We start from the raw sequence: 24,036 nt of genomic DNA, 5'->3' as shown, positions 1-24,036 counted from the left end.
TAGTTAAGGTTCTTACATATTTTTCCCGTAATTTGTACAAAATTTTAATTCCACAATCTCAGACACATCTGACAACGAACCTGAGATGTTGATGAGGGTGGTGTCCATTTTTCCGCCTTTACCAGGAATGAAGCTTTCTATGAATGTGGGGCCTCCTGTACGTCTCATCCTAGACAAACTGACTTTAACAAACTCCAGGTTAATACTCAGAGAGTCTTTCCTTCCTGTCACAGACGAAGGCTCCTCATCTACTGTACCTTCAGAAAAAACGTTATGGAAAAAAAACCAGATCATGATATGTCATTTATTTTTTTAAGTATAGCGACGCAATGTATAATAATGTTAAATAGGATGAGTTTAGACTCTGATTACCTAATGGGCTTGGGCCTGGCGGTAGCCCGGTGACAGCAGATTTTTGCTTTCCAGCACCATAGGGATGAAATACATACAGGGAAAAGTCTGACATGCAGGCAGTGAAGCTGAGACCTGAGGAGTTACATGGTGGCCCAGTCAGATCTGACTGGCTGCTGTTGTGGCGGCTTCTGCCAAGGGGACTCCCCAGTAATGGAGATGCTGTCGATAGGAAGAAAGCAAAACCTAAATAAATACATTTTATTTGATAGTTTTACTTTTATCTGATTGCTATCGCCAGTAAGGGAAATTAATCTAACACACAGAAGGAACTGACTGAATAGTTTTAGAATGATTATGGCGTACGATGAGGCTATACCGTACAACAGTGAAAGTCACGTATGTGGAACGATTCATCAAGTCCCGGTTAACTGTGTTTTTATCACGAGTGTCCACTTATGTCGACATACTGTACATCAGGGGTCCCCAAACTTTTTGACTCGGGGGCCGCATTGGGTTAAAAAAATTTGGCCAGGGGCCAGGCTGTGTGTGTATATATATATATATGTGTATATATATATATATATATATATATATACATATTTATATATATATATATATATATATATATATATATATATATATATATATATATGTGTGTATATACATATATACATTGTCTTTATAATCCGTTTTGTCATTTAACATCAATTAACATTGATGTTCATCAATATTTAACATTGTCACGTTATTGATGGGAAAATTCATTTTTAGACAGTATGATTTGCCTGAGCGGCTAGGAGACACCAAGGGTAACAAGCGGTAGAAAATGGATTAGAAGGGAAAGATAAAAAAAAAAAAAATTACTTTGGACTTCCTGTGGGCTGGATTTTGGATGCTGGGGGGCCTGATCCGGCCCGCGGGCCGTAATTTGGGGACCCCTGATCTAGAGATTTAAGCGTTGAAAGCAAAATAAAATAAAAATGTCTGACTTATTTTTAACACTTTTATGAGTGGGGCCCTTTGGATTTTTTAACTCATTGCTCAAAAATTTATAATTAATCAATGTTGTTATGAATTATTGACATATTTAAAGCTCCAATTATTTCACATCAAATATTCCACTTTGAAATATTTTTGGGGAACAATATAAAAACATTTTTAAAAAACTAAGTTTTATTTGAGAAAAAAGGCGTTAAAACAAAACATAAAAAAATAATAAAAATTTTAAATCGACAAACATATCTGAAGTTGATCGAGAGATTTAAGCGTTGAAAGTAAAATAAAATAAAAATGTCTGACTTATTTTTAACATTTTTATGAGTGAGGCCCTTTGGATTGCCCTAACATTTCAGTGAGATTTTTTTAAATTTTTTTTACTCATTGCTCAAAAATAATGAATCAAAATCAATGTTGTTATGAATTTTTGACATATTTAAAGCTCCAATTATTTCACATCAAATATTCCACTTTGAAATATTTTTGGGGAACAATCTAAAAACATTTGAAAAAAACGTAAGTTTTATTTGAGAAAAAAGGCGTTAATACAAAACATAAAAAAATAATAAAAATGTAAAATCGACGAACATATCTGAAGTGGATCTAAAGCAGGGGTCCCCAAACTTTTTGACTCGGGCGCCGCATTGGGTTAAAAAAAATGTGGCCAGGGGCCAGGCTGTATATATATATATATATATATATATATATATATATATATATATATATATATATTGTCTTTATAATCCATTCTGTCATTTAACATCAATTAACATTGATGTTCATCAACATTTAACATTGTCACGTTTGCCTGAGCGGCTAGGAGACACCAAGAGTAACAAGCGGTAGAAAATGGATTAGAAAGGTAAGATAAAAAAAAAAATAAAAAAATAAAAAATTACTTGGGAATTCCTGCGGGCCGGATTTTGGATGCTGGGGGGCCGGATCCGGCCCGCGGGCCGTAGTTTGGGGACCACTGCTGTACATTGTCGATTGCTTTTGTCGACATACAATTTAAGATTCAAAACAATAATTTCTGTAACTATTGCCGTTTATGTTGACAAGTGATGTAGTATTAACTCCACCATTACTGTATAATTAGACAGCATTACAACGTGCACACAATTAGGGATGCAATGATTATGTAATTTGACTGTACAATTATAGTTTGACTAATAATCACGGTTTCACGATTATTATGACTTGATTAATTTCACAGCAAAAATTTATAAAAGGACATACATTCCTTAGAGATTTTGAAGTGTTATTTATTACAAGGAATTAACAGTAAAAACAGTACAAATTAATAAATATAAACAAAACATATTAATAATAAATAAATTAATTAATTTGTTAATAATTGTATTAGTAATATAAGACTTCAATTATCACTCAGGGGAAAATGTGTCATGTGGTTTTGTCATCAACTGTCATCCATGCCTATTTCATACTGTGTTAATAATAACTGGAATGCACACAATTAGAACTCATGGTATATTGCTGTTAATCTACAGGCGCCTGATGTTAGGTTAGTGTTTTACACTTGCTATATTAACTTACAATGCCTATATTGTATTCAGCGCAGTCAGGTAGAAGCAATATTCAATGTTAAATGGTTACTGAATGAAGTCCTTGACAGAAGAACCTGTTGCTGTTCGTTTACATTGAATTGAATCAAGGCTAAGATCCTGATTTATACGCTTATATCTAATTCCATCCATCCATTTTCTACCGCTTGTCCCTATCAGGGTCATGGGGGTGGCTGGCCTATCTAAGCTGCATTCAGGGTGAAGGCGGTGTACACCCTGGACAAGTCACATATTTAATTCCCCATCTGCTAAATTAAAAAAAGTCTATACATTTGACCTGCAAATACAATGAATAGTTGATATAATTGTTTTATTTAAATGAAAAGCAGTGCAGAAACCAATATGAAATGTGTAACTCTTGTCAATGAGACAAATTGTTGAGACAAATTGTAAACCAAATAAAAAGTTATATTATAGGGCACTATAAGATTTGTTGATAACGACAAAACTGATGTAAAATGCAGCACGCCACTCCTTCTGTCAGTATGTGCTGTCACTTGTGAGCCAAAAGATGTGATTTTTGATAAACACATTTGCCCTTTCACTGTCAAAAGACACAGCAACTGCATCAGTCATGTGTTTTTTCTTAAAGTGACACACACATCACTCCTTGTGTTCCATCGATAGTTTGACCCACCACTACTGTGCACACATCAGCCTTTTATTGGCGTCTACATAAAAGCACACTTTAATGAAGGCAACTTGGCTCGGCAACTCCTCTTCTCTATTGGTCTGGCTCCAACTAGGAAGTCACTGCCTCCTATAACGCAACCCCTAATTCCCAGCTCAGAAACATACATCTTCTGTCGCTACAATACAATATGAAAACAGAAGAATCTAAATAAAATATACACAAATGGAGAAAAACTATGTCAATAATGTCTCTGGCCGAAGTCAAAACTAAATAAGCAAGCAATGCAGTGTGCAGCTTTCTACCTCTATCTGCAACCAGGAAACAAGAAGTGAACTGGATGTGCATGTCAGCAAGAACTGCCTGTATTTCCACCATGCCCCCTAGTACCTTGGCGTGCGCTTAAACCGGACACACTCCTACAAGCAACATCTGGATGAAGTAAAGACCAAGACAACAGAAAGGGTCTCACTTATCTGCTGCCTGGCAGGTTTGAGTTGGGGAGCTTCCCCCCACACCCTACGCATATCAATACAAGCCTTGGTCCTAACTGGAGCTGAATACTGCACCCCCATCTGGAGAAGAAGTCCACACGCAAACAAGGTTGATACTGTAAACAACAGCGCCCTCCAGATATTAACTGGTTGCCTGAAACCCACCCCTGCCAATCCTGGCGGGAATCTCTGTCTGGCAAAGCAAGCCTGAAAGTACGACTAGCGCATCCTGCACAAAGCCACAACAAAACTGGCTCCACAATGCAGGGTGAAGTCTTGCCATCCTTACAACAAGGCAGCACAAGAGATGCTACAGTCTATCCCTGAGGACCTGTCCAGAGATGCCTGGTTGGCAGCATCCTGGAAGCATTCATGGGAGACAGCTAAGCCCTCCCACATTCAACAATACATCTAGGACCCAGGAGGCAGGGCAAAAGGAGAAGACTTGCCACGTCCTCTATGGACGTTGCTGAACCGCCTGCGCACTGGATTTGGACGCTTTAAGTCATCTATGAAGAAGTGGGGCCTTTCAGACAGTGCAGCATGCAAGTGTGGCGAACCTGAGCAGACTGACTTGGACCCCGACTTAAACAAGTTGAAAAACGTATTCAGGTGTTACCATTTAGTGGTCAATTGTATGGAGTATGTACTTCACTGTGCAACCTACTAATAAAAGTCTCAATCAATCAATCAAACTGCCAAGCACATCATCACCGCAAGCCCCCTACACAGCCTACTCTCAGAAGCCGGCCTTTTTCACTTAGGACCAGAGAGGAGGGCGTGGCTACATGCCACTGAGTTGGCCATCTGATGGTATACGAAAGAAGAATAAGAATGCAGAGTTCTGCATACGTTAATTTATTTGTGACACTACCTGTTGCTTATACTCATAAACCTTACAGCTTGACGTTCCAACTTAGTACGGTAGATGGAACCGTAACTCTGCTTGAACCCACCTCATTCGCACCTAGCTTGTCTGCCAAAGAATGTGTTAGAGAGACTTCCTTTTTATTGTCATTCAAATTTGAATTTTACAGCACAGATAATATTGAAATTTCGTTGTCAACTAAAGTACTTTTCGCAAGTATTCGACCCCTTCAAAAAGGCAACTGCAGGTGTTATTGAACACTTTCTGAGAAAGTCAAAATAGTTATATTTCAAAACATATTTTGTTTTTCCTTTCATGTTTTTGCTCACTTTGTTTTTCACAGTATCTATAAAAATTGCATTCACATGAATCATGGCCGATTATGCAAATTACACTGACGTCCGTGACATTAGTCGACCAGTCACAAGGGTTGTCAAGATAAGCGGATTCCACTGTGCTTGATTTTCACATCTGTTGTATCAGTGTTTACAATACCAAATGTCTATTGTTTCAAGGCATAAGAAAATTGTACTGTAAACAGGGATAGGTAACATTCACATTTGAATTAATACAGCACCAATTAACGGTACATTTGTTCATGTGTTAATGAATGGTAATCATTTAATAATAGAATATTTGTATTTTTTTATATTTAACACTGATCTGAAAAAAATGCAGTTGCAGTATCAAGACATTAGATGGCAGTAATTTATAGGCTACAGTGTGTGCCTTTGCTAGGAAGTAGCTTTTGCTATTAAGCTTAATGCCCCAGCACCCCCCGCGACCCCGAAGGGAATAAGCTGTAGAAAATGGATGGATGGGTGCCAGTATTGCCTTTTGTTGAGCCCCTTAGACACGCCTTCTCATTCAATGCATTTTCATGACTATTTACATTGTAAATTGTCACTGAAGGCATTAAAACTATGAATGAACACATGTGGAGTTATGTAAAAGGTGAAATAACTGAAAACATGTTTTATATTCTAGTTTCTTCAAAATAGCCACCGTTTGCTCTGATTATACTGTAGCTGTTGTACTGTTTGATACTGACACTGTTTATACCAGGTGTTTGATTGTAATGTGCATCTTAGTTGTGGTTTTGATTACCAATTTGGAGGTGTTGAAATCACCACGTAAGATTGCTAATGCTATTTGGTAGCATTTATATGGCATATGCAATGTAAATTAACATCGAGTTAGCGCATTTTGAAAAGTGGAGCCTTTCTTTTTAGGCATTCTTGCGGTGTATGCATAGAAAATTGAAATTGCAATTTCACTCAGAGGCAGTCTGCTGTGAATATGCCTATTTGCCCTGCAAGTGCTGGAAAAGATGCCGAGTCTGTAGCCTGAAGTAGGGCTGGACTATATGGCTTAAAACAGTTTTATATCGGTCGTTATCCATAACTATTTATATTTTTTTTATGACCTATTGAAAATAATGACCAGGAAAAAAATACATTATATGCATATATTTTTGCAGGTTACCAGAGAGCGAGTACCTTTGTTCATGCAACCAACCTTGCTTTGCAACTTCCAGTTTCTTCCGACACATTTTTTTTTTTTTAACATTTTATCAAATGCATTTTTTATTGACATCGATTATGTGTCTAGTGCGATATATATAATGATCGGTATATTGACTTTACGTGAATCCGTAGTACCGACAACATTTTTTGGTACCTATAAAAGTACCCATCCCTAACTTTACATTAAACAAAACTCTACAGACCTTTACTCGGCGGAAGTTTGGGGATATGCTGCCCTGGTGGAGTGGGTGAGCTGAGCTCATTTGGATGAGCTCCAGTTGTGGTCTCCAATTCACCGCGGTTCGAGGAAAAGACCAGATCCAAGGAGGGCAGTTTTAGCATACATTCAACTCTGGACATTGGCAGGCAGCTAAAGCGAATCTGAGAGGGCTGAAAACACAAACATTGACATCAACACTGAACATTAAAGGGTTGACAGAATCAAAACAACAAAATAGCTTAGAATATATTATAATAATTTAGTTGGATATTTATTGAAAAAGGTTTAAAGATTTTGTGTGTTGTACAAAATGGATGGATGGATCCTAAATACCTGAACTCTAACATAGACCACCACATCCACAGGGAAAGAAGAATATGCTGATGTAGAAGAAGAAACCAGCGACGTGGTCGATTCTTCCAGTGGATCCACTGTATCAAAGTGTCCCATATCTTCTTCCTGGGACGCCACAACTGTAAAATAAAATGTAAAAAAAAGTAGGCGCAAAGATAAAAACGGTAATGGGATGTGCCACATGACCCAAAGGAGGATGTAATCACCCTCTCGCAAACAAACCTGCATAGCCTCGTTCTACTGGAGTGATCGGAATGGTTTCTAGTGCTTTTTCCAAGAAGTCAAGCAGACAAGGGCTGATGACCATTTCTTCTGGCAGTGTCTGGAGGGCCACCCAGGCATATAACTTGGCCGTTTTCACCCCACTACTGCCCTTACTTTTGGCTATAAGGACATATTTGAGTTAAAAAGTTGCATTTCATGTTTAATTAAAAAAACTGGTACATGTTATTTTTGTATGCACGAGCCCATTTGATCAAAGGATTAATGTTTAAAAATAAAAGACTGCATGCAAGCGATGCAGTGGAACCGCATGTAGATATGAATCAGCAAGTGCAGTGCGTGGCACTTAAGTATTAGTGGCTACAGGTGGCGGTAGGACATGCAATTGATGCAAAATGATGGAACAATCAATACCTGATGACATAGGTGGGGGCGGGGGAGGTAGGAGTGAGTTAGTCTTGCTTTCGACAGCATTGGGAAGACCATTATCTTTCATACCATACAGCTTTGACTCTTTGGAGAGAGTGCGCGGGAGAGAGGATCCACGCGAGGCATTTGGCGACTCAGTCTTAAGGGTCTTGGAGTTATAGTGCAACTGGAATGGGGGGACAAAGGAGAATTAATAATTCAAAGCGAAAACATTTATTACAAACAGTGCACAATTTGGATTGCTGATGGAGAAGCTGACCTTTACATCCACTCCTGGAATGTAGAAAACTGTGGTCTCGAGATCATTGGATTTAGTCTGCAGGGAAGAGGGACATTTCTTTCCAGCTAGGAGATGGGTAGTGGATGTGTATGTGGGCTGCAATTTTTTCTTCTTGGGGGGAGATTCTTGGTCTAGACTTCTAAGGCTGCGATCACAGCTCCTGAAAAACCCCACAAAGACCAAAGGAGCCAAACGTCAAAAGAAATAAAAGACAGTATTCTGTGTGGTTATTGTCGGAGGCAGATATTTACATAAATCCGAATTTAAGTGTTACTTCTTTTATTTCATAATCATATTACAAAACAGCTAGTGTTTTTCTTCCAATTGTGGTCTTTTGGTTGTCTGCAAATACTGTGTGCTTAACCTTGAGTGAGGAATGTAAGAAAGAGAGATACTCCTTTCGCTTATCTAGCCTTATGTCCAGGTGCGGAGGACAATGGGCATGTGTTTTGGGCTGGAGGGACATGACTGCGAGGGTGGGAGGGAGAGAGACTTAAGAGGGGAGAGGGCTTTTCAAGGGGGAGCAGACCATCTTGGCGGCGCGATTGAATGTTCTATGCTGGACTGGTCTCAATGTATTTACAAAGCTTTGCAAATATATTACAAAATACCTATTCTGTCTCTGGTGGTTTTTCTACTCAGCTTTAAGTGTCGTAAAGAGCTTGGGAGCGACTTGTGACTTGGATTCTGGGAGGAACAACTGGTCCAAACGCAACATTATCTAAACCCTATTGCAATACTCCAATGGACTTGTCAACATTATACGGTGTTGCAGTGGGAACCTTAACGCTCAAGACTTAAAAAAGTTTAAAGTTTAAAATCAAAATGTTAGTTTGCAAAATTATTAACCCTGTGTACAAAGACAAGGCTGTAAAATATACTTTTTACTGCACCTCTTGAATGAAACATCCTCATGCTCAGGTTGCTGAGTACTGGGATGTAGAACACACTTCCCGCTGTCTATTTCCACACGAACATCGAGCTCAAAGTCGATGTTTCTTTCAGTTGTTGGACCACTGAAGCTCCGACTGGCAGGTGTACTTGGCCAACGCTCGCTGAACAATTGACTAACTGCAGAAAAGCCTGATGGCTTCCTGTGAGGAGCTTGGCTATAAGGAAAGAGCAGATAAACAATTCAATACAAACAAGAATAATACACTAAACCAGAAATTATTACATTATTGAGCCAAATGCAAGAAAATCCCTCCCCTTTCACCACCATAGCATGTAGAAGTCACATAAGCTGTTACTTTATGCCATTATCTTTTTTTTTGTGCTGGGCCTTTGGGCGGATAACACAAATACCAGTGTGAAATGCAAATGCAGAATTAAGAGGAGTTTTGATGCCAATAGTATGATAATGGTGATCAATAAAGCAAGAGTTAACAAACTACTAATTAAATCATTCTTATTTTTTATTCATATATACAGTACAGGCCAAAAGTTTAGACACGCCTTCTCATTCAATGCATTTTCATGACTATTTACATTGTAAATTGTCACTGAAGGCATTAAAACTATGAATGAACACATGTGGAGTTATGTAAAAGGTGAAATAACTGAAAACATGTTTTATATTCTAGTTTCTTCAAAATAGCCACCGTTTGCTCTGATTACTGCTTTGCACAGTCTTGACATTCTCTCTATGAGCTTCAAGCACACCTGTGAAGTGAAAACCATTTCAGGTGACTAACTCTTGCAGCTCATCGAGAGAATGCCAAGAGTGTACGAAAAGGTAATCAGAGCAAAGGGTGGCTATTTTGAAGAAACTAGGAAGTAAAACATGTTTTCAGTTATTTCACTTTTTTTTGTAATCAGAGCAAAGGGTGGCTATTTTGAAGAAAGTAGGATGTAAAACATGTTTTCAGTTATTTCACCTTTTTTTTTTTGTTAAAAACATAAATCCACATGTGTTCATTCATAGTTTTGATGCCTTCAGTTACAATCTACAGTGTAATTAGTCATGAAAATAAAGAAAACGCATTGAATGAGGAGAACATGTGTCCAAACTTTTGGCCTGTACTGTATCTACTAGTCTGTATTTAACATATTTTTTCTTCTTTTAAAAACAAGCCTTGGGTCATCTCACATTCAGGGTCTTCCTATATTCGGGTAAATATGGCAATTGTTATGACAAAGATTGAGCACAGTTCAAAGCATCATAATGTCAGAAGATGAACATTGCTGCAAATGTAAAAGAAAAAACCTACAAAGGTCTTCGATAGCTCAGGGGTCTCTCACGTTCAAAGTCATCTTCCTTTTCTGAGTCTTCAGAGGAAGACGAGGACAGGTCATCTCGCCGCATCTCATCGTGCTGGAAGGGAATTGTGGGTGAGATGACAGCAGGGGTGCAAGGAGCACTGAACACTGAGCACTGGTCTCCAAGAGTAGATGAAGAATGACGATGGTGATGTTGATGAGGATGGGATGGCTCGTCAATGGTGACTGATAAAAGGTCCATCTCTGACTCTTCAGGAAACTTTACAAAAGATCAGAATGTCAAACTCAGTTGAGGACAGATATGTTGGAACACAGGAAGCTCTATGTGGATTAAGGGTTGGGTATCCAAGAGTAATGCATTCATAAATACAATTTCGATTGTGCTTATTAAAGCACAATCTTATTAAATTAACTAAAAAACGCCCATCATTAATTAGTTTATTTTAGATGATGTTGTTGCACTTGAATGAATGAATGAATGTGTTGCACTCCAACATGTGGGAATAAAATAGCAATAGAAATTTGATTTATGGAACTGCAAACAATTGTTTATTTTAATTTAAATCAGATTAATCTCACTAGTGAATTTAGATTAATTACGGTTAATCACACCTGCTACAAAAGCTTATGTGTGGTACTTTAGTTGACAACATTGCCGCAGGTATACTCCACCAGCCTTGTTTGTCCACTGCTTCTTATTGATGTACAGTAGCATTAAGAACTAGCAGTGTTCTTGCTAGCGGCAACATATTTGTCTTTTATATGGTATTTTAAACTTACTCTGCTTCAATGATAAGATAATTTGTTGCTGCAATTTATGCAAATTATCTTGTTTTTATCTATAGTCCCGTCTGTGTGTATTTTAAAGCGGAATTCGCCACCGAGCACACCTGCCACTGCCTTTCGGGTAACCATCCGCGATTATTAGATTAATTGCGTTCATAATATCTTTTTTAAATGTATGTAAAAGACTCTTGTGTGCAGCAAATCGTTGTTTTTTTTTTAAGTAAAAGATGACTCGTACCTGCTGAAAATTTCAGCCTTTGTCGAAGCACTAGGGAGCCATAAACACTGTTGACGTTAGTGTGAATCACTCATCTGTTTTATTAGCGAGAGTAGAGGTAACTAAAGTGCATTACTGGTTTTTAGTTAATCATAAAATAATCCTTCTTATTTAGTTGCCATTTTGTTTACTGGGACAGCCCAGGGTATGTTTGATTAATTCAATTTAGATTAAAAAAAGACAGTTGATGGGTGTGATGATTGCAAGGTATTTTTGTTCTCTCTTTATTAATAACAGAAAACGTTTATTGATAAAACATTACAAATGATACCCAACCCTACAAGGAATTTTAAGGAGGGAGATGGTGTTCTGTTATTTGGCAATTATAATGTAATTCAATTGATAAAACAGAATACTACCATCTTGCAAGGGTTCTCAGAGATCATGCATTGCAGAGATAGTGAAGGAGATGAGGATGGCATGACAGTGACACCCCAACCAGAGAAAATGCATAACATGGAAACAAGCATAGTTCCAAACAATGGCAAACCTGTGATTTAAAAGCGTTACCGCACCACCAAACATAATTGTTGCAATATTACAGACTTTGAGTGTTATATCAACTGGCAATGTTTATTTTATCTTTTTTTTTTTTAAACAAAAACAAACTGAGATAAATGTGTGAACATATACTATTGTCTTTTCTGAGCAACTAAATTGCCCGAAAGGGAAACTGTACTTTTTTGGGAATGTTGCCTATCATTCACAATTTTTATGTAAGACAAGAACACGTTTTTTTTCTTTTATGCATTCTAAATAGTAAATCAATGCGATCAAAAGTCTGCTTACAATGGAGGTATGGGGGTTGCTCTATTCTGCCTATAAAAGCCCTAAAACCATGCAAACACCTCCATTGAGTTTTTATATACATGCCGTAAGTATATATGTAATGTAATAAAAGCACATTTATAATAACATGTAATATTTACGTATTTTGCTCATTTTAAGCATTAATTTAAAAAATGCATCACAACCTTCACTTAAAAAAAATACATCACTGATTATTACTTACTGCAGACTTCATGAGAGCCAACAAACATGATAAAACATCACTTACTATACAATGTCTGCTGTCATTAGAATTGATAGAATCTTGTTATAGTCCCGTTAGATGAAGAATGACTCATATTCTTCGCAATTGAGTTTTTATATACATGCCGTAAGTATATGTAATGTAGTACAAGCACATTTATAATAACATGTAATATTTTCGTATTTTGCTCATTTTAAGCATTCATTTAAAAAATGCATCACAACCTTCACTTAAAAAAAAAACATCACTGATTATTACTTACTGCAGACTTCATGAGAGCCAACAAACATGATAAAACATCACTTACTATACAATGTCTGCTGTCATTAGAATTGATAGAATCTTGTTATAGTCCCGTTAGATGAAGAATGACTCATATTCTTCGCAAAGAAAAGGTGGGTGTAACCAAGCGTCTATTTATATCGTTCTCGCCATTACCGGATCTAAATTGGCTGTCAAAGTGTACCAACCTAATTCTTCTACTATCCAGGTGAGAGGCATGATGTATGATCTACAATAAACTTCCACAAGTAAGATAGGGAGGAAGCAGCTTACCACTCGATGATGTCGTTATAGGCACACAAGCTTGTGATCAAAGCGCTGCTATAATGGTTTGTCTGCGTTAGCACTTATAATAACAGTATCACTAATACTTTCACCACAATATATTCAAGGCACAAAATGTAAATTAGTATTGCTGGCGGTTTCTGGATGGCTATTTATTGTTTTTTTGGGGCGGACTAGAGGGCCTCCCATTGGCTCCGCTAAGCTGACTTTTATTTACAAGTTAGAATGCATTAAAAAAAAAAAATACATCTGTCGTCATGTCTCGCAAAAAAGTGCAGTTCCCTTTTGAAGCAAAAAACTGGTTCAAAGAGAGCTGAAACCTACAAACTGTCAGGGATTAATAAAATAAAAAAATACAAAAATCAATATACCGGTACTATGATGAGACACATATCTGTTCCCTATAAATAAAAAATATTAGTTTTTTGCATGAATATTTGGGCATGAAAAAAGGCGTGTAGACCATGCATAAATACTGTTAGAAATTTAATTTTTTAGAAAAGGCAATTTGGATCTTTAAAAAGTTCCAAGACAGGATGACAACGTGTGGACTCTGAAATGTCCATTTAAATTTTTTTCATTGTACCAGAATAACCCTTAATAACACATTTATATCCTGCCCAGTGCACACTGAGTGTGGAGCAGCAATTATAATTTGGTCCATGAATAAATCACGTGAATACAAAGATGGTTCTATGCTGCAAGAATGAATCAAACTAACATTAACAAACAAGTTACATTACTGATTTTTAGTTTACCCCTTTTCAAAGACATGAATAGTTAATACTTTTTTCAATTGGATCACGATACTACAGGTGGGCCCAAATGAAGAAAACAATCCAAACAGACGAAGAAGGGGGAAAAAACACTATATCTCGTGCAGCAAACAAAAGCATGGTTGCATGTTGGAAGAGGATCTCCAGCAAAACGTAATACATTTTCAATTGACTTATCAAAATTGTACATCAAGTATTATTAGCATATGACAGCACAAAGTTAATAAAGTTAACCAAACAAGGTAAAACATTTAGTAATGACAACATGTACGCACACACACACATTAAGTTGTTCAATAAACTGAGGGAGATAAGAGGACGCTTTTAAGGCAATGTGCTGTGAGGGTTATTATCACACGAGGATGGGCAGCAGTAGGACCGGACAGTACAGCGCCAGTTAGTAAAGGGGTGGAGGGACAAACGCCCGGGACAGCCAAAGCTGTTGCAGGCGTGCGCAGAAAGCCGAACCGTGAGTGGAAGAGCAAACCTCAGGAGGAGGAGGATGTCGGTTGCAAGGCTGTGGAAGCTGGACCGCTGCTAAATGTTTGGTATTCAATAGTTAGAAAATAAAGTTATTTCGATCTCTAGTTATAATAATGGGAGCAAGTAAGATCGGATGTTTTTGGGTGGTTCTTACGGCATTCACTGCGGCATTAGCTATGCCATCTAGCGGCGTGGAGGCTCAAAATTTTAATTATGCTCGCTATTTTAAGTATAACAAAAAGCAGCTAAACTGCTTGCATCCCAAAATACTCGCAAGTTAAGGTACAACTGTGCTTATGTCATTCAATCGAATGCAAATTATTTATTATATTAATTTTTTTTAAATGTATACACCTATCATGAAAATGATGGTTTGGTCACATCTTTGTAATGGGGTACACTTGCAAAATCAGCACTCGTGTCACTGTTTCTTAAATGCATTGTTTGCTAAAGCCAGTATTACATCATCCTATTTGGATTTTAAAAATCCTAGCAGAATCAACAGGATAATCACAGAAAAAAGAAGGACACAAAAGCAATGTATTATTTGGTGAAGCTTAAGGAGCATTATTAGTAAAAGTGTGATTTTTAGCATATACCGGTACCTTGAACACATCTCCTGGACTGACAGGGGTGATTGCGGACTCCAATGCCTGATTATCAATGTTAATTGAAAAGAAGAGTAATAAAAAAAACGGCACTTTCATAATTTATAAAAAAAAAAGAAAACCTCCTCTTAAAATAGTATTTTCTCACTGAAGTTTCAAAGCTTTGGAATGATTGTATGAGGACATTATAGACAGGTATTATAATAGTAACTGAGTAATTGTGTGTGGTACTGCCACTGAAACATGGAGACGGAGGATAAAATGTGTCATGGGAAAGCTCTACTGAAATCTGTCAAATTACTGTAATTGAGTACTGCTTAAATCTTACATATGTAGCTTATTGGTAACACTACATTTAATGCACTTTATACACAATAAGACACTTTTCTTTGGGGGGCAGAAAAAGGAAAAAGAGCTCTCTTCATTATCGCAATGACTAAACTAAATCTACAACACACAGCCAAATCTTGACATGACTTAACTATGAATGTATCAAGAATGTATATTTGGTGTGTCTTTAAGGGCACTGTTAATGTTACCGTATCTTGGATGTTGAAAGTGACTCTGGGTCCGGGAGAGGATGCATCCACACGCACATCAGGGAAGTCATCCACATCTCCTATTTTTGAACTGGAAGCCACAGGTGGCATAAAAATAATGATCATCAAATATTCCACAACATTGGTACAGTATATAAAGTATATTTAACATGATGTGCATGCTTCATTAAATAACATGTTCTTTGCAGTCATTCTACACATTACTGTAACCTGACTGTCAACAAACAAGTCAAGTTAGTCCAAATAATTACTGTGAATGTCGAACATATAATGCAACAAAAATATTACATATACTGTACAAAAACATTTTCTTGATGGATAATTATAATAACCTCTTTACATTTTAAAGCACACAAACATCAACATTTACACACTTTTAATAAACGACTAATAAAAATATAGTAGTGACCCTTTACAACATTAGATGAGTTGAGCAATTTGAAGAGGAACATCATTTTTTAAAATGTTTTGCCTATCATTCATAATCCCCATGTAAGACAAGAGCACAGATGTTTTTTTCTTTTTTTAAGCATTCGAGTTCATGGCTAAATATGCAGCTAATGGGAGTCATCCATTGTGCCCATAAATCCCTGTAAAAAACATCCAAAAACTGACAACAGTACTCCATTTACATGTCATGACTTGCATATTAACAAACTATTAGCGATATTGTTATTAAAAGCTCTAACACAATTACTACTTTTAAGCGGCGCAGTGATCACAGAAAGGCAACGAGCTGATGTAGCTATTGACATTCTGAGCCGGTGAGTTGCTGCATCACCTCTGAGGTGGTAAAACTTAATTCTAGTTTATAAATCACGCCTCTGACTAGTATTTCATGGATTTACCGTATTTTTTGGACTATAAGTCGCAGTTTTTTTCATAGTTTGGCCGGGCTCCAGTGCGACGTATATATGTTTTTTTCCTTCTTTATTATGCATTTTCGGCAAGTGCGACTTATACTCCGAAAAATACGGTAAATGACATGTCCAGCTTTTGACCAGCTCATTAAACATGCGTGGTGGCAAGCAGCGTCTGTTTTCAATGGGTACTCGGCACTATTTAGCCTTCCTCCAAAAAAAATGCCCTATGCTTGCATTGTTTTTCGGCTGTACGGACCGTTCAAATTGCAAAAAGGATAAACCTTTCTTCAGAGTTCCTTGAAAGGAAATCAAGAAGGGCGTAAGAGTGCAACATTTTAGAAAACAACAACGACACAAGTGGATCTCCAACATAGCACTCCAATCCAAGGGAGCAGAGTAAAGTAAAGTGAATTATATTTATATAGCGCATTTCTCTATAGACTCAACACGGTTTACATAGTGAAACCCATTACCTGCATCTTTAGGCTACATTTAAACCAGTGTGGGTGGCACTGGGAGCAGGTGGGTAAAGTGTCTTGCCTAAGGACACAACGGCAGTGATTAGGATGGCAGAAGCAGGGATCGAACCTGGAACACTCAAGCTGCTGGCCTGGCTGCTCTGCCAACCGAGCTACGCCGCCCCCCGAGGAAAGCACAAGTTTGCAGTGACAGGTTTGTTTAATATATATTTTAATATACTTTACTGGTTTAATATTTCCCATTGAAGTGTTATCTTGATATTGTTTGTATCTTATTCTTAACAAACAGAAACCAGAAAGTCAGGGTGAATGAAACTTTGTTAGGAAAGGTACTTTTACGTCTCCCCTCTTGTTTATTTTGTACACAAATGTGTCAGTGTTCATACGACAACAGGACAAAAATCAAATATGGTGATGATTAAGTAACTGTTAGTTTGAAAATGCAGTCATGGGTGTCAGTTGTCGGGTGCTAGTAGTCGCTGTTTGTTTACATAGGAGTGTCCTCACAAGAGGCAAAGTTAAACCATGAAATGCAACCTTTCCCGAGCAAAAAAGATACATGATTTATCCGGGAAAGTCTTGATATCAACTTCTGACCCAGCCACACACAAATAAGTTGTAGGCCTCCATGCTTTTCTTATTTTTCATCTGTTTTGTAGTGTAAAACGACATCTGGAGCGCAAGATAGTTCGATGTGTCTGGGAACTCCACCGACGGATAATTCTATATATCACTTGACAAATCCTTGTTTGATAAAGTATAGGGATCTATTCCATTGCATAGTTGGATTTGTTGCTCGTATCTGCTTTTTACAGCAAGATCTAGGCCCCTTCTGTACTCAAGAGTTTGTGCGCTGCTTGCTGCACAACAGAAAGCTTGGCTTGGTTGATCATCTCAGTTTTTCACTTTCGGGAAGAAGTCACGTGATGGAATACAAGCAATAGTAGAAAGGTTGTGGCTATAAACTAAGAAGTTGGTCAACTCTGACTTTCAACTTAGACCCGGAGATTTCGAGATGTATGTTTGTGCCCACCTTTTAATTTTTTTTTATTTACCTGTGAGGATTATTCATCATCTAAAGATACGCACATTACATCAGTCGACATTCCAGTGAAAGCAGACATTGTTTTGATTGTTTTACTATGTTCGTAGTTTGTATTTCTTGTTTAGCACTTAGCAATAGTGCTACTTGCTGGATCTGCTTAACACCCAGCTGAATGTGTTTGTTACTACATTAGATATATATGTGTATATAAAACATTGTTGGAGGTTTTTGGATGTTACCTTCCTTGTTAGCCACCTTGTACTTGCCACATATTATAAATTAGAATGAAAAAAAAAAGACGTGCTCGTCTCACAAAAGGATTGTAAATGATAGACACAATTCCGAAAAGGTGCAGTTCCCTTTTAAATGATTTTTGTTTTGATGGTTTATTTCAACCCACATACAGTTTATGAACTTTAAATACAATTTCAAATGATGTGTGCGAATAACTGAGCAAAACTATAGGATATCCAAATATTTAAAACACACATTGGTCTCAAATAACTGCACACTTTAGTGGTTGCTGCCAAGCAGGGAATTTTACTTTGAATCCATGTCTAAAAGACATGTCTTCTCAACATTTCCACATACAAAATATAAAAATGCAAGTCTCTTCACCATCAAATATTTGATACTGGATTAGTTATGCCCATCTCTAGTCATTTCGATAATTTGATTGACTTGAGTGCGTTCTAATGCTAGACATTACCTCTGTCTGTCCATTCTTTTTAAAGGTGGTCGGCCTGCTGCTGCCGAGATGCTTTTAGAGCGGTTGTAGCTTGGTTTGTAGCCAAGACCCCACTTATCCTTTAGTGAGGCCGCCTTGCGGAGAGGGGGGACAAAAACAAAAGAAATATATGCATGTATGAATGAAACACACACTAATGTTATTCTGGAGTAAGGACTGTGATAAAAGCATAGAGAGGAAAATTTACCCTCATGCTGGAGCGACGCAGCTTTTTTCTGACATCTCTCCTGATGTCGTTGACAGCCACCGACTCTAGTTGCTGATAACGCTGAATCTCCTGGTTGATAGTGCCCTCACTTGCCCCCAGTTTCCTAAAGAGTTTTCACAGAGACTTTTATAAGGACATCTTCACAACTCTACGGTCTTGTGGTTTGACTTCACGCAAGCACTTTAAGACTGTATTTAATGGTGACAGGTACACTATGTAGTGTGTGTGCATGATTAAAATATGAGGTGACAATGTTAATCAGAATCAGCTTTATGGCCCAAGTATGTTTGACACACAAGGAATTTGATTTGGTACACTGTGCTCTCTTTGTTCAATGTATGAAACAAAGAAAAATGCAACAACTGCGAGAGAGCAGAGTCCGGCCACGGCCACGGTACGTCAAGTCATGTGGGGTGTACACTGGTTTTATTTTTTTTTGTGCAAAGTGGTGGATATCATTTATAAAAAGTTGCATTTGGTTCATTTTGGTGCTAAACTAATAATACCACCATGACAATGATATTAGGAAAAAATGTGGTACAGTCAGTGTTACGCTTGTCATTAATTTTTCACATACAGCGGCAAAGATCCAGCTCAGGCGGATAGTTTGGTTTTAATTCATCTCAAAAGATACAGACTGAGCAACCTGCTAGAAGTGCTGATTGTGTTATTGTGCAAGTAACATCTTGTATGTAACTTCAGTTGGCCAAATCAATACATGGAGAATCAACTAGCAAAGATATTTGTAATGCAAATCTTGCATCACCACAATTGTGTACACACTTTCAATTTTCTGCCAAATTTTCAGGATATTTTAATGCAGAGCCTACTGAGCAGGTACTGCAGAGATCATTCTGAACGTACAATATTATTTTAAATCTTTAAAAACTATTCTCCAACCACCAATATCAGGCTGCGGAGAGATGTGTTATATCCATTTTATTTTGAAAAAAATCCCCATCTCCTCCTGTTCACCACATTATTGCACTTGATTGAGCCACCTCCATTATTGTGCACGATTACAGTAAGCTAGCAAAACAAATTGCAGGGTAACAAGGACAGGTGTCCCACTGGTTCTACATTTTGGTGAGTTGATTTTGGTGTGATAATACTGTAGTTATTGGTGTGTAATGCGTAAACTGCAATCGTTTTCCCCCTACTTATTCAAATTACATTATCATGTCACCGTCACATCACTATCTACACCTCTCTCTCCCATTACAGTAAGCTTGTTGCCATTAGTTGAATTAATAAGTCTAATCGATTGATAGCCCTGTCAAAATGAATGACAGGGATGATCACCAAACACGTTTGGATACATTTCTAATCAAAGAAAACATGTATCGACGTTAACATCAGAATAAACTGAACAATTGTAAAGCAGGACTTTTACTTGAGATCATCGATGACCTTGGCCTGTTCGTTTAGCTCTCTGATGTCCACTACCCTTTTGGTAAACTTCCTGCTACGAGCATCGATCCCCATCACCATCTGCCTTCTGGGATCAATTGTCTCCTGTTGGGACAAATAAACGTTACGGCAATGGTAAAAAATTAAACCTCAGCTTGAAAACATGTCCGTAAGATGCTGTGAACATCCCAATGCTTGATGAATGTGTTATTTGTCGTATTAGAATTCAATCAAATACAACCAACCGTATAATAATTAACAAAACAAGGGACACCAACACCACCATCACCAACAAAGTAGAGGGAAAGACGATTTGAGATCTTTCATACAATTGTGCAACACTGATTTATGTCATTCATGATTACAAATTTCAGTACATTTTCATGAGAGGGTCAGTGAGAGCAATTACTAAGCAATACTATTTTGAATTATGACTATTTATATATATATATATATATATATATATATATATATATATATATATATATATATATATATATATATCTACTTAGGTGTAGCAATGCTTAGAATTTTGCATTCCACAACCCTCAGACAGAAAAATGTGCCATCTTAGAAGTGATGTTATCATCCCAGAAAAGAGTTAAACACTTTGGCTTGCTACATACACAGGCCCAGGAGAGAGGTCTTTCTGCCCGATCACTTCCCGCACGAAGGCGGGGACCGGTACAGTTTAAGTAGTCGGCTGGGACGGATACGCTCTGAGGTCTGGGACTGAGGCCCAGGATGTGGTTTACCAGACGTTTCTTTAATGTCAGCCGTGGGCTGTACTGGCTCTCTGGACTCTGCAGGGACACGGCATGGACAAATGAATGGACAGGAGGACAACCCGATGATTCCAGTCTTCTAGATGTAACCTTGAGTCCTGATGTACTTTTTCAGATTAAAGGTGGTTGGTTTTCTACATTATCTATAGTTTAGATGATACATTAAAATAACAGTTTGGTTTTGAAAATGGGGAAAATGTGAAGCCATATTCAAGAACTGTACCTGGAGGATATGCCTAAATCATACATCTAGTTAAAGTAATTAGATAAATTAAGCAAGCTTGACGGTGCACATTTTATAAATTAATTTGTATTTGATTGAAGGTAATAATAATTTGCTCCCCTACCAGCCGACAAGCAAAATGGAATGGGCTACAAGACGATCAGAAATATGTTTGGTGAGAAAGAGACCACTATTTGTGCAATGATCCTCAAGAGCACCACAGTCAAGTATCTGTAAAGAGGAGCAGACAAAAATCCCTGAGAGGCAAACCAAACTACAAGAAACATCTGTAGATAGGTTTCTATGTCATGATTTGCTTAGAGATCAAATTCATATTTCAGTCAATTAAATGAAAATTAATTTAAAACCATTATTTATGGGTTTTTTTCCAGGGCTTCGTTGATATTTGAACGCTCTCAGTAAAAAAGAAGAAGCTAAAACAAAAATCAGCAGGGGATCAAATATCATAATTAATTTCATTGTGTATGTATTAATGAGATGGTTAAATTGTCTTAAAGTAAATGAGACAAATATTTTAAACAAAGTTTCCTTACATGCAAAAAGCAAAACACATGACTATAGCATAGTATATGGTTATTTAACTAAATTGTTTAGAGGGCAACATTTCCAGAAAGCTAAGGACCGTGGGGGTTGGACTTTTCCCTTCACTGTTATTCTCATTCTGTATTTTCCTGAGAACCAGCATCCTCTGCAGTGGATATCTGAGTTTTGTTATTATTGTATTTAATTTATTTTGTCAGACTTTCCTTAAAAAGGAAAAACATAGCTCTCTCTTTACAACAGGAGCGCTCTGCTTTTTTAATGGACCTACTGTTAAAAAATGTGTCAATAATCATCTATCTGACAGAGTTTTAGTGGTTTTAGAAATCTACTTCAAAAATTTATTTTCCAAGTTTTGTAACTGAACTGAACTTGGATTTAGCCCACTCGTTGCCAATTGATTAGCTCTGCTCTAACAGTACTGCAGTTCTTGTATGTCCCACTTTTCCTAGGATTCAGTTCTCAAAAAAAGTGTTCACAAAAATGTTGCCTCTGTTTTTATACACCGTCCGTTGTTGCAGAATCAAGTGTCCAAAGAAAGAATTCCATGCGTAGGTGACGAAGTGTTTTTTTTAATGATTATGACTGCAAAATTGGGCCAAAGAATGTTGCATGTGATAGCACTTTAATAAAGAAGGTGTTTTTGAAGAGACTGAAAATACAGGCCAAAAGTGTATCTCCACTAGGTGGGTCTCAAAGAAAGTGACACTGGTATTGTACCCAAGGCCAGACTTGTAGCAAGGGGTTTTGAAGAACTTAATTTAAAAAATCTACATAAAGATTCACCAACATGTGCTTCTGAATCTCTAAGGCTATTGCTCAGTGTAATTTGTCAAAATCATTGGAAAGTCCATTCTATGGACATCAAGTCTGCCTTTTTACAGGGTATGGAGTTGTCGAGAGACATTTATGTCAATCCTCCCCCAGAAGCTGATTGTATGGGGGTTCTTTGGAAACTGAAGAAGTGTGTGCATGGCCTTGCTGATGCATCTCTCTATTGGTACAACAAGGTGAAGGAAATCATGCTGAGCACAGGTGGTAAAGTGTCACAGGTAGACCCAGCAGTATTTTATTGGCTGGATGATGAAAACACAGTGACGGGTGTACTCGCATGTCATGTAGATGATTTTCTGTGGGCAGGCTCATCAAACTTTTCAGAAAATGTGATCCCTAAACTAAAGTCTGGGTTCCAAGTGGGATGTGAGGAACATGACAATTTCTGCTATTTGGGAATGGATATTGAAACTGTTAATGATTGTGTACAGTTGCATCAGCACATCTACATTGAAAGTCTGCACCCCATTCACTTACAGCCAGGTCGTGCTCTAGAAAGAGATGCTCCTCTTAATGAAACAGAACAAGAACAACTCAGATCAAAAATAGGACAGATACTCTGGGTTGCAAAACAGACAAGACCTGATGTAATGTTTGATTCTTGTAGTCTGGCATCTAGTCTAAAGAATGCGACTGTGCAATCAATTCACAAAGCTAATAAGTTGGTTTGTAAATTGAAAGCTGAAAAAGTGACATTGAAATTTCAACATTTGGGAAATGATGCTTTAAACCTGACTGTATTCAGCGATGCTTCATTAGGAAATCTTCCTGATGGAGGTACACAAGGGGGCATGTTGATCACCCTAATGGGAAAAGGAGGTACATTCTCCCCCTTTACTGGCAGTCCAAGAGGATTCGACGAGTGGTGCGAAGCACCCTTGCTGGAGAGACTCTTGCCATGTCGGATGGAATAGACAACGCTGTGTTTCTTGCCACCCTTTATTCTGAGCTCACTACTGGCACCGCTGGTCTAAATGCTCCAGCGTTAGTTTGTGTGACTGATAATCATTCCCTCTGTGATGCTCTTCGATCAACAAAACAGGTCACAGAGAAAAGGCTTCGGTTGGATATAAGTGGCATCAAAGAACTAATTCACAACAGAAGAATACAACAAGTGCTTAGGTCAGCAACAAAAGCTCAACTGGCTGACTGTCTTACGAAAAAGGGGGCATCACCCTTGATGCTTTTGAAAGCATTGAGTGAAGGAAAATGGGTTCTTACCTAAGTTGATTTTATTGTTTCTGTTGTTTAAAAAGACATGTATTTGTTTTCAAGAAACATGTGCTATTTAAACATGTATTTGTTCTCAAGAAACATGTGCTATTTAATTTTTTTAATTTATAAAAGATAGGGAGATTGTTAACATGTTTCTCCATATACTGGGTTAACGCATGCGCAGTGTTTGTGGGCGGGAAGAGGGGATCGAGTGTTTCCGGTTTTACCTCTGTGCGTCAGTTGATTAAAAGTTGTGAACCAGAATAGACGTCGTGTTTATTCACCCTCATTTAACAACACAGTGGTAAAAATGCCCCTGTGCCAACTTTTTTGTGATTTTTAATGATTGTTTGCAAAAAAAAAGTTTCTCAGTTCGAACATTAAATATATTTTCT

The 24,036-nt window shown here is 37.6% G+C and overlaps 1 protein-coding gene across 1 annotated transcript in view; it reads right to left on the bottom strand.

The window, feature by feature from the left end:
* The window catches only part of kiaa1109 (KIAA1109 ortholog), a 255,509-nt gene that overhangs the window by 50,634 nt on the left and 180,839 nt on the right, over positions 1 to 24,036 (bottom strand). The window contains exons 64-76 of the mRNA XM_061925065.1: positions 20,007 to 20,128; positions 18,593 to 18,716; positions 18,367 to 18,479; positions 15,250 to 15,340; positions 10,171 to 10,439; positions 8,854 to 9,069; positions 7,940 to 8,120; positions 7,666 to 7,846; positions 7,252 to 7,413; positions 7,009 to 7,148; positions 6,659 to 6,845; positions 373 to 573; positions 81 to 257 (exon numbers count right to left, since the gene is read on the bottom strand). Coding sequence (XP_061781049.1) covers positions 81 to 257; positions 373 to 573; positions 6,659 to 6,845; positions 7,009 to 7,148; positions 7,252 to 7,413; positions 7,666 to 7,846; positions 7,940 to 8,120; positions 8,854 to 9,069; positions 10,171 to 10,439; positions 15,250 to 15,340; positions 18,367 to 18,479; positions 18,593 to 18,716; positions 20,007 to 20,128 — 2,164 coding nt within the window. The remainder of the gene's footprint in view (positions 1 to 80; positions 258 to 372; positions 574 to 6,658; positions 6,846 to 7,008; positions 7,149 to 7,251; positions 7,414 to 7,665; positions 7,847 to 7,939; positions 8,121 to 8,853; positions 9,070 to 10,170; positions 10,440 to 15,249; positions 15,341 to 18,366; positions 18,480 to 18,592; positions 18,717 to 20,006; positions 20,129 to 24,036) is intronic.

The sequence above is a fragment of the Nerophis lumbriciformis genome, linkage group LG29 (genome assembly GCF_033978685.3).
Source record: "Nerophis lumbriciformis linkage group LG29, RoL_Nlum_v2.1, whole genome shotgun sequence".
Lineage (NCBI taxonomy): Eukaryota > Metazoa > Chordata > Actinopteri > Syngnathiformes > Syngnathidae > Nerophis > Nerophis lumbriciformis.
The sequence above is the reverse complement of the archived record's forward strand: the minus strand, read 5'-3'. Positions and strand labels throughout refer to the sequence as shown.